This window comes from Corvus hawaiiensis, chromosome 3 (assembly GCF_020740725.1).
Source record: "Corvus hawaiiensis isolate bCorHaw1 chromosome 3, bCorHaw1.pri.cur, whole genome shotgun sequence".
Classification (NCBI taxonomy): domain Eukaryota; kingdom Metazoa; phylum Chordata; class Aves; order Passeriformes; family Corvidae; genus Corvus; species Corvus hawaiiensis.
The window spans coordinates 80,926,922-80,939,212 of NC_063215.1; the positions used below are offsets into that span (position 1 = coordinate 80,926,922).

General features: G+C 38.5%; 1 protein-coding gene across 10 annotated transcripts in view; it reads right to left on the bottom strand.

Moving 5' to 3' along the window:
• The window catches only part of LTBP1 (latent transforming growth factor beta binding protein 1), a 192,512-nt gene that overhangs the window by 92,436 nt on the left and 87,785 nt on the right, over window positions 1–12,291 (bottom strand). For 9 of the 10 annotated variants that reach the window (XM_048297347.1, XM_048297345.1, XM_048297346.1 and 6 more), the window contains one exon: window positions 10,367–10,644. In XM_048297347.1, the coding sequence (XP_048153304.1) occupies window positions 10,367–10,644 (278 nt within the window). The remainder of the gene's footprint in view (window positions 1–10,366; window positions 10,645–12,291) is intronic. The other variant, XM_048297348.1, reaches the window with a different exon arrangement.

Genomic DNA, 12,291 nt, shown 5'->3' on the forward strand with positions numbered 1-12,291 from the left:
ATGTACAAAGCACAGGAGAAGTTCACAACAGCTGTACTTAGTAAGACTTTCAAAGCAAATGTGATATAAATAGGTACTGCAGCAAACAATTCAAATGTGCTGAAGTGTGAATCCTCAGTATGGCGTGAATAGACTTCCCCTAATCTAACTCTGTGTTCTGACAGAGTATAAACCTCTGACCCAAATGTTCACTGCCACATAGCTTTCAGCTCAAGACAGCTGGCTCATCCTATGCCACAGGCTGCGGCCCTGTGGTTGCTTTCACTTAGCTGGTAACCCAGTCACTCCACAGTGCAACTGCATGCTGAATGCCCAGGCACTGACAGCTTCCTCCAACTTTCCCAAAATTTTTCCAATGTGCTCTTAATCATACTGTGACACATGAGCCAATGATATTTCTAAAGCAGAGTTACCCTGTGTAGCTTTACAGTGTGACTACTAACAGGATAGCAAGCTACCCCACAAGGGTTCTGACTCATCAGAGGGTCCCCTCTGCATGGGGAGGGCCAGCAAGGCATGATCCCAGACATTTTCTCTGTCCCTTTTTCACAGATACTCCCCAGACACCTCCTGAAGTATCTCAACAAATTAAAAGCAGCAGCAGCAGTTCACTATTTAAACACCAGACTGTAATGTGCAACCTGCAACAGCTCAGCACTTGCAGCACCTGAAGCTTAGATCTATGTCAAGGGATGTGTGGGAAGTCCGAAGCGTCCTCCAGATTGGTGACAGCCAGCCACATACATCCAAGTTTCTAGCACCAGGGCAACTTGGCATGGCTATGGTGTGCCTCCACACACCACTCATATACAGGTTAGCACCCCCTGTGCTTTGAGCCTCAGTTTGGTGTGACACATGAACAGCAAAAAGAACAGAGTGGCCAAACAGGTTCAAACAAACTGCTCCATTATTGTGCAACTTTAGGAATCTACTTCCACATTACTGTCTGGAGTGGGCCTGGTGACAAATTTTCCTATGTTGCAAGAGATGAGAAATAGTCCTTGCCTGGATGGTATTTGGCTGTGTTAAAACACTGAGGTATGTCAGCAAGTCCCACCTTTTAGATACAGGCCCAGGCTTACCCTAGGTGAATGCATGTCTTTCAGCTGTCTTGCACTCCCCTGGCTTAGGCACTGGTAGGATTAGCACAAGGCTGACTATTCCTGATCAGAGTCCGCTGAGTTGTGCTTCCTTAAGCAACTCCCAGCCTGATACTTCAGAGATACCATCAAGATGCATAAATGGGCATTTAATTCTGCTATAGCAGCTCAGCTGTTTTCAAAACCAAAATAAGCTCTTTCAACTGCCCCTAGCTAGAGAATACATAGATTGTGCTGCAGTTCCCAGAAGCTAAAAAAATCTTCCAACTGGAGAGTACTCATAATGCCTCCTCCATGTGGCTACTCTAAAACCTTAGAGAGTTCATGTTACACCTTTATACAATGCTGGTTTTCTCAACCTGCATCCCAGGCAGGCATGCTCCAGGAAGGACCATTTGACTTTATAACCACAGCTACCAAGTTTTGCTTTATAGTCACAGATGCTTAACCTCTTTCCTAGAGCTTCTTCAAAGACAGAGAAGCCACTCACTAAAGTCATATGCTGTGGCTGTTACCAAGAGTCAGCTGCTGCATTTTGCACTCAACTCTTCTCCCCACACTGTACCTTGGTTTTACAACTCTCCACTCTCTGAAGAGAAATGGGAGGAATCAAAGCTGGTGTTGCACCTCCCCTTATGATCTCAGAAATGGAGCATTTGGGCAGTGAGGCATATTACCTAACACCCACTGTTTCTCTTCAAGGTCAAAACCTCAAGGAAACATCCCAGGAGCTCGCGTGTGTCAAGGCAAGATTCTACTAACATGAGAGCCAACATGCCATCATGAACTGGCCCCCTTTTTTTTTTCCTTTTTCCCCAAAATAGAAAAGGTGTCATTTAATAGTAACAAGCTAAAAAACAAGAAGGCAAAAAAGCAAGGAGGCAAGAAGGAGGAAGATGGACTAAAACCTGCTTATAGTTTAGGTGTGGTGCTACAGCATTTGCACTCTACTGAAAATCATGATCTCTGTGGTCATAACTTTTTCAAATTTCCATATAAAAACCATGAGCAAAAATAAGGATGCCAAAATCTGAGTCATCTGGCAACTGTGGTTTGCAGTCCCGTCAGTAAAAACTGGCAATGATTAAAGCTGCTGCTCCCTCTGCCTCTATGGCGAATTAAAGCTTGAAGAATCAATGATAATTTGGTTAACATCCAGATCATTGTAGAAACTGGGCAACAAGAAAAAGCAACTCCCACATGGGGCTCCTATTGCCTGAAGATCTGTGTAATTTTGGAGCTATTCATCACAAAACATGACTGCTCTGCAAAGTCCTAATTCAAGCAGAAACAGAGTTCTTCTGTGGCTACTAAACCCTGATTTCTCTGGTACATCTAGCAGTGCTTCAGATACTCTAAACATTCATGGCACTGCACAAACTGTTCCCTAGCCAGCTACATTTTCTTAAGATGCTCCCTCCTTTCTGCAACCTTAAGCATCGATGAACTGAAGCTCTATTTCTACAGGTAGGTAATTCCTCTCCACTTCAAAAGTCTTACCCACATCTTACTACCAAGAAGAACTCATTAGTTGAACTTCAGATAGTTTTTTTCAGCCTCTGAGTCACAAGTGACTGGAAAAGTCACTTGGAGGAATTCATAACTATTTTTTAGTTTGTTTCACCATTCAACACAACTCTAACACATACACACATGAGCCTAAAATAAGCAGGAAAGCTAAACACAGGCATGCTTGACTGTGCATGAAGATAATGCCATTCCCTAAGCTTAGGTTTACACTTTCCTATCCATCATCTACACATATTTTTAACTAATCTAGTCTGTATTCCTGAGGGCTCCTGGAAAAGAGTACAGATTTTCATGAATGATATCTCTGTCATGAGCTTATAATATGGAAATAAGTCTTACTGGTTCAGAAGGCAAAGAAGTCATGAAGGTTTGGTATAAAAGAGCTCAACTGTGCTGAAAGAGGCTCAGCAGTAGCAGCAGTATGATGCACACATGGTACTGCTATAAAACAAAGTCCTTCCTGGGTAAAGCACTCAGAGACACTGAAAGTATTGTTTCGAATCCACATATTTTTCCCCATGCGTGCCTGGGCTCCTATGCCAATATTTTATATAACTGAAGGAAGTACTGAATATTCCCACTGGAAGACTGAAATTCTGGCTGACCCTGTGCTGGTGCACAAAAGCCACCCCAAGCCACATCACCTCTTTGTTACTTTGTCCAGACTCAAGCCTCTGCCCCATCTCCACAGTCCTGGAGTGCTAAACTGTGTATTGCCACCACTGCTTCATGTGTTTTCCAATGCCAAGGAAAAGGAAGGATTATATCCTTGAAATTCATCTGCTAAGACAGTAGGGGGAATTTATTCCGCTCTCTATAAAGTGCAGTAGGGAGCAATTACTCTCAGGGCAGCCGCAGAGGATTCTGACCAAGGGACCACAAGGTTTCCTGGGACTCCCACTCCTGCATGACCCATCTACAAATCCCTGTCACAAGCTGTTAGCTAAAACCACAGTACAGGCATAAATAAAGGAGTGTCACATGATTAACTATGATTGAAATTGATAGGTGCTTTGCCTGAGCTAATAGCTAATGACTCTGGGATTCAGCTCAAAAGACTGCATTTCACATACCACAATAGCAGAAGTGAATGGATACACTGTTTAACTTTCTGTAAACCATTCAACAGGCACAGACCTTGGATTGTTGCTTCTTTTTTTTCCTATAGGCATGACAAACAGAGAAAGAAACCTCAAACTTAATAAACTGTATTACAGAAACAATTAACAGACATACTTAATTAGCTCACTGACCAGCTGAATGACAGGTTGTTACAAATGAAGAGTGTTATCCCATGTAGCACTGGCTCACTAACAGGCATTGTCTCATAAGCAGAAGAGAGAAACTTAAATACTTCCAGACTTTCTAGAAGAACTGGTAAAGAATTTGTTTTGGCTTAAGCAGAACATTCTTCATAAGCAAGTAAAAATTATCCAGCTTTCTTCTATTTGAGTAATTAAAACAATGTTTGGTGTTTTTGGTATCTGATACATTTTTAATCTTCTGATATTTCAGAGTATTGATCTTGCAAAGAAACTATTGCGAATGAAGCATTAATCCTGGAAATGAATCCACACCAATTTCTGACAGTCTATTTGTTTAAGAACTTCAGAAGCCAAACCATGAGCTTCAAGGAATTCCAGACAGTTATTTTATTTTATGAGATGGTATTTTTAAGACTATTCTAAAGAAAAGAGGTTTTAAAAGTGCTCTAAGAGAAAAAGTACCAGATGAAGCACAAAATTGTATCATTTCTCCTGCCTAAAGAAGATAAATACGAAGTTCATTTCATACAGCTGTCAAAAAAAGAAAAAACCTGAAATTTACCTCCACAGGAAATGTTTTCTTAAATACAAAGTTTGACAGGGATGCTTATGCAGTTGAATGAATAACTTCAACAGGCATGTTACTACTGTCATCACCTCCACACTACACACACTATGATCATATTGCATACAGTAGTATCAATATGTTAGGTTAGGCATTAAGGGCAATCAACATATTTTGCTGTTCTGATTTCTAACTCAAAAACTTTGATGCATTTGTTTAATATTTCCCATCATGAAAAACTCACCAATTATCTAAGTCCAGTTTCTAAAAACTTTATGTATATTCTCAAAGTTAAGTAGCTGATCAGTGTGTGCACTTGTCTGAATGAAGTAAATGCTTAATGATTTGCAGTCAGAATCTTGACCATGATATGATGTTGATAATTTCTGACCTTTTCCAGCTGCCACCTATCACTTGGCTTTATTTTGTATTCTAGTAAGTTTGACAGCAGTTTGTTTGACAGGGTGTTGCTCAAACCAAAACAAGTGTTTCCTGTAAAAGACATTACTGAAACAAAGTATTAAATAAACTATCTCCAAATGTATCCCGCTCAAGACGTTGATTAACTAATATCTGTTGATCAGACATACTAAGCGGCATTTGAAACACATTTGAACACATATGTGAGAGTTTTGATTGCACTGAAATATGGACAACCCTTATAATTTTCAAAAATCTTTCCTAGTGTTCACCATTAATGTTATTTAGCTCAATTAAAACCATTCATCTATCAAAATATGCTTCTATTGTTTGCTATAGATGTAATATTGTGATTTTCTTCAATATGATTTTCCAAAGTATCATTATAATCCACCAAATTTCACTTCACAATACCAAAACAGCCCCAATTCAGGCATCCTTTTGAACAGAGCTGTAACAAGTATGGATCTTTTGTGCCACACCTTTTTAAGCATTTTGCAAGGGAAGCACAAAGCATCATACAGCAAACCACTGACAAGTGAGGAACAGAATGTATACCCAATATGGCAACCTGGTACTGACTTGAATTTAAAATACCACAAGAAAAAGGGGGGATCAGAAGACAGTATTTCTAAAATTCTTGCAGTGATCATTTCAGAGATGATCCTCTCAGCAGTTACATGAGGAGGAATGAACAAACATAGGCAGACAGGACTTCATAGCCAGCTTCTCTTCTGGACATTTTGCGATGTGTTCCCTTCATTAAGGTAAGCAACTTCAGTATCTCTCTACAGAATAACAACTCTTTTTTTTGTTTTTAAACTACAGATGCTGAGATCACTAGAAATCTCCTTCGGTAAATCTAGCACCCAAAAATAGCTGCTGAAGAGAACAGCATTACATGTGAATCTAGACAGAAAGAGCATGATTTAGATGAATTTTTTGAAATATCAGCTTCTCCAATTTCTTACTGTTTTGCAAAAAATACCACAATTTTTACATTGAAGGGAAGAAGAGATCCAAACAATTTTGGGAAAAAAACCCCCACTTTTTCAAGCGATAATACTGCAATGCAGTAACCATAGGAAAACACTTGAATATACTTAGTAAACACTTCAAAGTGATCCTAAGGGGTGGAAAAAGTAGTGCTTAATTACCTTTATATGAATTTTGACAGACAGTAGATAAGTGCATTCTTTTCTTGATTTAAATGCAAAGAAATTATATGCAAGATCAACAGGACTCAAGAATACCAACACAATCTTTACTAGGTACACCACTGACGCTATAAAGTATTTTGGGAAATAACAAGATATTCTGTGTCATAATAAAGGCATTTTTATTAGAATTAAAATGAAAATCATCTGAAGAGGAGGAATTAAAGAAGAGAAACAAAATCTTCCTTATTTGCTTGCTTTTTGACTAGGACTTAGTGAATCAGTGGTCTAAGATGACCAACTCCTTGGATTTCAGAAATAAAGGACGACATGGCTGTAAAATATTTTGCAGGACACTATGCCCAGTCTCCAGCTTTTGAAGGCATCGTAACATAGAGTAGTCTCCAGAAATTTACTGTTCTGCATCTTAATTGGAATTTTATCCTACTGCTTCCATTATGTCTATTTCCCAACTTCAAGTCTCTATTTCCTCCATGTAATTTTCTATATAGCAATCTGCAAGTTTAGGTAAAGGTTTGTTTCCTATATCTTTATGTCAACAGCAAGTTTCTGGCCTGCAGATTAACTGTTTGGTTTATGACATACTCTGCAAAAATCCTTGTGGTACTAGGAAGGAGTATGATGAACCACAACTTTTGCATGGGATGTATCCTAGTGAGCTATCATGTAACGTGATAAGCTGTCCTGGAGCAACCACCATTAACATCTCCCAGAGGAGAAATAATTGCTAAGCGTTCCACTCAGAGAAAAGAGAGGCAGCCAGGAAAAGTGAATTGACTTGAGAACAAAACAGAGCCATCCAAAACACTATTTGCTCCCTATAATACTATTTAAAAATTCAAACAGTAATACTACTCTTGTAGTTATCTTTCCACTTCACAGTGCTGAGGACACTTCAGAAAACAACCAGAGTTAAGCAACATATACATACATGTGTAAATGTATTTATGAAAATGTATGCCTTCGTTTATCTATTCTTATTAAACTACGAAAATTCATTCCTCTTGCCCCTCTCACTCCCCCTGTCCTGAGCTGGCGGACTGACATACTTTCATACACCTTTTACTAGCCTGTCCTCACAGTTGCTGCCTGTGGTTACAGTCACTTATGTTACTATAGGCACCTAAGAGAAGAGGTGGTCTGAAAGAATTCATATGTCATTAATGAAAAGTGTTTGTAGGCCTGACAATATGACCAGGTTCTTCAACTATCAGTGCCACAATGTCCTCTGAGCTTCAGTTCAAGGTGGCTCCAGTTGCTAACTGAAACAGTATGCACTCGCTTGGAAATTCACTGCAGAAAACGCACTCTCTCTGCCCTGGAATTTGAGTATCCTACTGTTTTTGAATGAGATACATTAAGGGAATTTAACTAAGGTGAGGCAAGGAAGAATGTGCTGGGAGATGAAAAGTATTCCACAGAAAAGTATGAAAAAAACCTCAAAGCACTAAAATCAAAAGACCTGTAATTGAAGAGCAGTTGAAATTCAAGGAAGAAGAAGAAGAGAACAAGGGATGGAGAGAAACATAGAATGGTAGAGGTTACACATGCACACAAAACCACAAAAGAGAGTCTGATACTGTTTTAATCCTGTCCGCTAATTTTAGCGTGGACCAAAAGTACGTTCAGCAAAGCCTTATTAACTTAGTTGACTTGTCTACAAGAGGCCACACACAAATCCTTCCACCAATCTGCTCTACAGACAGTAAAGTCATCTCAGGATCCCAGGACATTTAATAAAACATTTCTGAAGCCAAATACACAGTCCACCCTGCAAAAAAATGTATAAACACTGATGATTGTTTAACAAAGTATGGATATCAAAATTATGCAGCATTCAATTCCAGAAAGGACTTGCTACTAATAGCTACACATTGCTACTAATCGGGAAAGCTCATTTTAGTATCTCATCTGAACAAATAAAGAGAATCCCCAGATATAGCAAAGCAAATATGAAAGAAACTGAAACGCTAATTCTTTTAGAATAGATCTATTAAGCAGTTTAAAAAAAAAGCTGTCTTTTGCAGTTTAAGGCATATTTACCATAAAAAGAAAGAATATGCATTGACTGACTGCAGGAAAAAAAAATAACATTTCAGATTCAAATTTGAAAGGTGAATGAGTCACTTAGATCTATATTTATGGCAAGGCCTTAAAAGAATGCTCTACAAAATGCCCTTCTACAACTCCAATTAAATTGAACAATTAACAGAAGGCCTCTGAAATCCTTACTATGCTCTTCTTCACGATTGACACTGATCAATGAAATCTGTAAAAACTGAGAACACACACTATTCTGAACTAGGAGGCACTACCCTTTCTTGAGAGCACTGCAAAGACACATTTTTCCAGGGCAATACTGAAAAAAAATGTTATAAAAATTGGTGATTAAGCATTTAGTAGGATTCCAAGTCAGACATGAGGGTAATGCAAGCTTATGTTCCCTTTTCTCCCCCCTTAAAAGGAGCACATTACTGTCTTCCAGAGAGCAATGAGTAACCTTTAGTTTTAAAATCATTGTAATGTGAGGGGCATGCATAGGACACAAAGTCTCAGTATGTCTTTCAAAATACCTCACTCATGAATGTGGCAGAAAGAACACACAGGAAACTGATTAAGCATGAGAGGTAGGAGATAAAAGAGCACTCACTGCCAGGTCTAAGACCAAGAAATTAATTTTGTATTCCTTTATATATGAGTACAAAGAGAAATACAAAAAAGTAATAAACAACTATTATTATCACACTTATTTCCAGATTTTTAGGATTGCACATTATGATGCAATGCTTTTTATATTACTCATTTTTAGGAAATAGAGAGAAATGGTTGTTTGGCACAGGCCCCGCTTAATTTTTTCATGTAAAATCCATGACCTTTCATTTGACCATGTGCTTCAACACTTGTTGAAAAAAGCATTGAAGGTTTTACTATTCTTGACACAGACAAGCACGAAGAACTCACCAGTGTAAATTAGACTGTAGATCCCAAATCAACCATTCAATAATTTGTGAATCCTAGCCTCTGATGTTCCACATTGAAACTTAACCCTGGTCTTCTCTTGGCGTGTGATGACATTTAAATTAACTTCTTCCCTTACATTTTTCAGAATGAATGAATTACTTTTAAGCATCCTCATGTCAATTCCTTAGAGATGGCAGGTGACTGAGACTAAGGCACTTTGATTTCAAGTTCAACATTCTGCCCATGACAGGAGGAGTTCAGTACCTTAGGATCTGACAACTATGGGGGGGGAAGGCAGGGGTTGCACACAGAGCCTTTAAAAAATTCACTGACAGCTGGAAGAAATGGCCAGAAGAAACACTTGTAAAGGGAATTTTTCTCCAGTCCTGCATCTCGGTAATGATGGGTGATGTCCCTTTGAGGGGAAGGCAGACCATGCTCTGTGCTGGAGACATCTTTGGATAATTTTGCTGCCAACATCTAACAAGCATTTGTGAAATATACTGGAAATATATACAATTTTTGATGCTTGAAAATTGGCTAACTTTGAGCACGTATTACTGGAAGGACCAGAAGCAAAGCAGCCTTTGTGATAAACTTGAAATTCAAATCTTCAGTGATAGAGTCATTAAGTATTTTTTAGCCTGAAAAACAACATACTTATTCTCTAACATCACATCCCAAAATGAGTGATTTCTCCTGAAACCTCAAACAGTATTTCAGTCTGAGACATGCATTCACCTTAAAGACATTTGATCTGAAAAGTCAAATTTCAGAAGGGTAATAAGCAATAAATAACAGGGTTTTACTGACTTCTTAACAATCTTTTCACATATCCTTATCAAGTCTGGGTATATGCAAATATAAAAATGTGTTGCTATTAAAATGCTTTGAGGATTGAAAGAAGATACATAATTCTGAATAATCATATGTAAAACATGATGTGAACATATTATTTTTAACTGAACTAAGGTTTCTAGCCAACACTCAGTTGGCTTTCATGATTTTTCTACCCCATTCAGTGGTCACATTACAACAGATTCAAAACATTAGCCTAAAGTACTGTATAACACAAAGCTGTGGCATAGGAATTTCCATGAGAAAAAAAAAAAGCTATGGATAAATTAATTGAAATCAAAATTTCAGGTACCCAGGTCCATAGAAAATAAAGACATTAGCTTGAAGGACAAAGAGGTTCAGAAAAATGTTATTTTATAAAAATTTTACGTTCTCAAAATAATTTTTTTGCAGAAAAGAATGTCGAATATGTCCTTTCCCTCCAATTGTTGGATTTTAAATTTTTTTTTAAAGCTACCTGTCTCACAAGCCTTAGCAAACATTTCTTACCTGTGTCCCAACAGTCTCCTGAAAGCAGCGCCCAAGCTGAGTTTTAACTGAAACAGGAAACATATGAGGAATGGGTTGTTGATTTGTGTAAGTTGTATGTCCCTTCTGGGTCTTCTGATACGGAAGACCTTGGTAAGAGACCTGTGGATGTACTGGCTGAGGTACTTTCGCTTTTTGTCCTGTTGCTGTGCTGTCAATTCTCGACACTTGATGGATCTGAACTGAGGCTTCAGGGGGATGTTTCACATGGATATTCACTATGTTAGGAGGGAACTTCACTAAAATAATTGAAGGAAAAACACATAAGAGAAATTGGTAATAAAATATGTGAAAAAGATATCTTAGGCACCTCTAAAACATTTCTTTTTCGTACATAGAATTTTTACAGAGTGCCTTAAAGTGACTGAAATATAAATGAGGCCCAAATTTGGGGGTTAGAGGGAAGGCTTAAAGAACACATAGAGTCTCATTAACAAAGCAAGAAAATGAAAAATCTTCATGTAGGAAAGAACAACATTATAGGATTGTAAAGACTGCTAGATAAACATGGATGTCCAAATTGGCTGGTATGACATTAATATTTGTGGTCATACTGTGTAATAAGAATCCCATTCAAAGATCCAGAACTCAAACTCTACTGGGTTATTTTTGGATATATATTAAGCTTCATTTTCTTTTTCAGATCCATCATCTTTCTCTGGAACACAGAAAAAGCTTCAGATTTCATCCCTTGACCTTTATATACCTGCCAAGTCCTAAGTTTGCCCCTGCAAGAGTTGCCAGCATCTCAACCATCTAAAATCACCACTCCCTTTGTTGAACTTTGAATTCAGGGTTTGGCAGACAAAGAGGGAGGAAATGATATTCAGACACTTCCGTTTTTAAATATGGTTGTAGCTTTAAGTCTGGGTATGTAGACTGAGACCCTCCAGCCAATGCAATCTGCACAGAACTGCTTGTGACCCTTAAGCCACTTTTCACTGGAACACAAAACGCCCTTTGAAGACATAAATTATTATTGGGGTGGGCAGGGAGGAGAGGTGTGTAACAAGCTGTACAGTTTGTAAGCTGCATAACTAAGTTAGCATTTGCTTTGTCTAGCTGGGCCTCTCTTGTCAGCGAGTAGTGCACAGGCTACTTGAGGCCAGACAATCCATCAGAGGTAAGACCCCTTCCAAACACCAAGAACCAACAAGTATCTTTTGACACAGCTTTCTCTATGATGCACACTGGATTGTTGAGTCTTCTGGATTGTCTCTTTGTCTCCCGGAGTTTGACCTATTCTTTGGAACTTGATTAGGCATTTTCAGCTCCACTGCTCAGGAGGCGTATTTCATTTATTTGAGCTACTTTAAAATTATAATATTTTGGAGAAAGTGCTTTTGGTTTTTGACATTATTTTCATTTCTCTAGGCACATTATCAATATTAACTGGTCTCATATAGGAATTCCTTAAAAGAAATAGACTTATTTTTACACTGACTGCATTTCATACTCAGACAGAAACATCAGGAATAAAATGGTAGAAAGTCAGCAAATTATGGCTGCAGGGCCAAGATGTTGCCTGTAGCTGAACAATCTACAACCAAAATGTATGCTATGTGAGGTCTGCTAAAGGCAAACCCACAGGGGAAAGATTCAGTGTTACAAGCAGAAGCAGTTAAGGTCCTTCTCAGGCTGTTGGACTGGGTTTGCAGCGCAAGACAAGACTGCACAGTCTGTCTGTAAAAAGAACAAAACTCACCCCAGCATTTTTATGTATGAAGAGGGACCCCTTCAACTAGTTTCTCTAGCTGCTAAATCTAAAAAAATTCTTAGTTTTCAAAAGAAATCACTGAATTGCTCTGCTTTAGTGTCTCAGTCCATCCAGAGATGTTCAGATGCTGAAAGTGTAAAATTTAGGCTGGATTCTCCCATGCAGTACT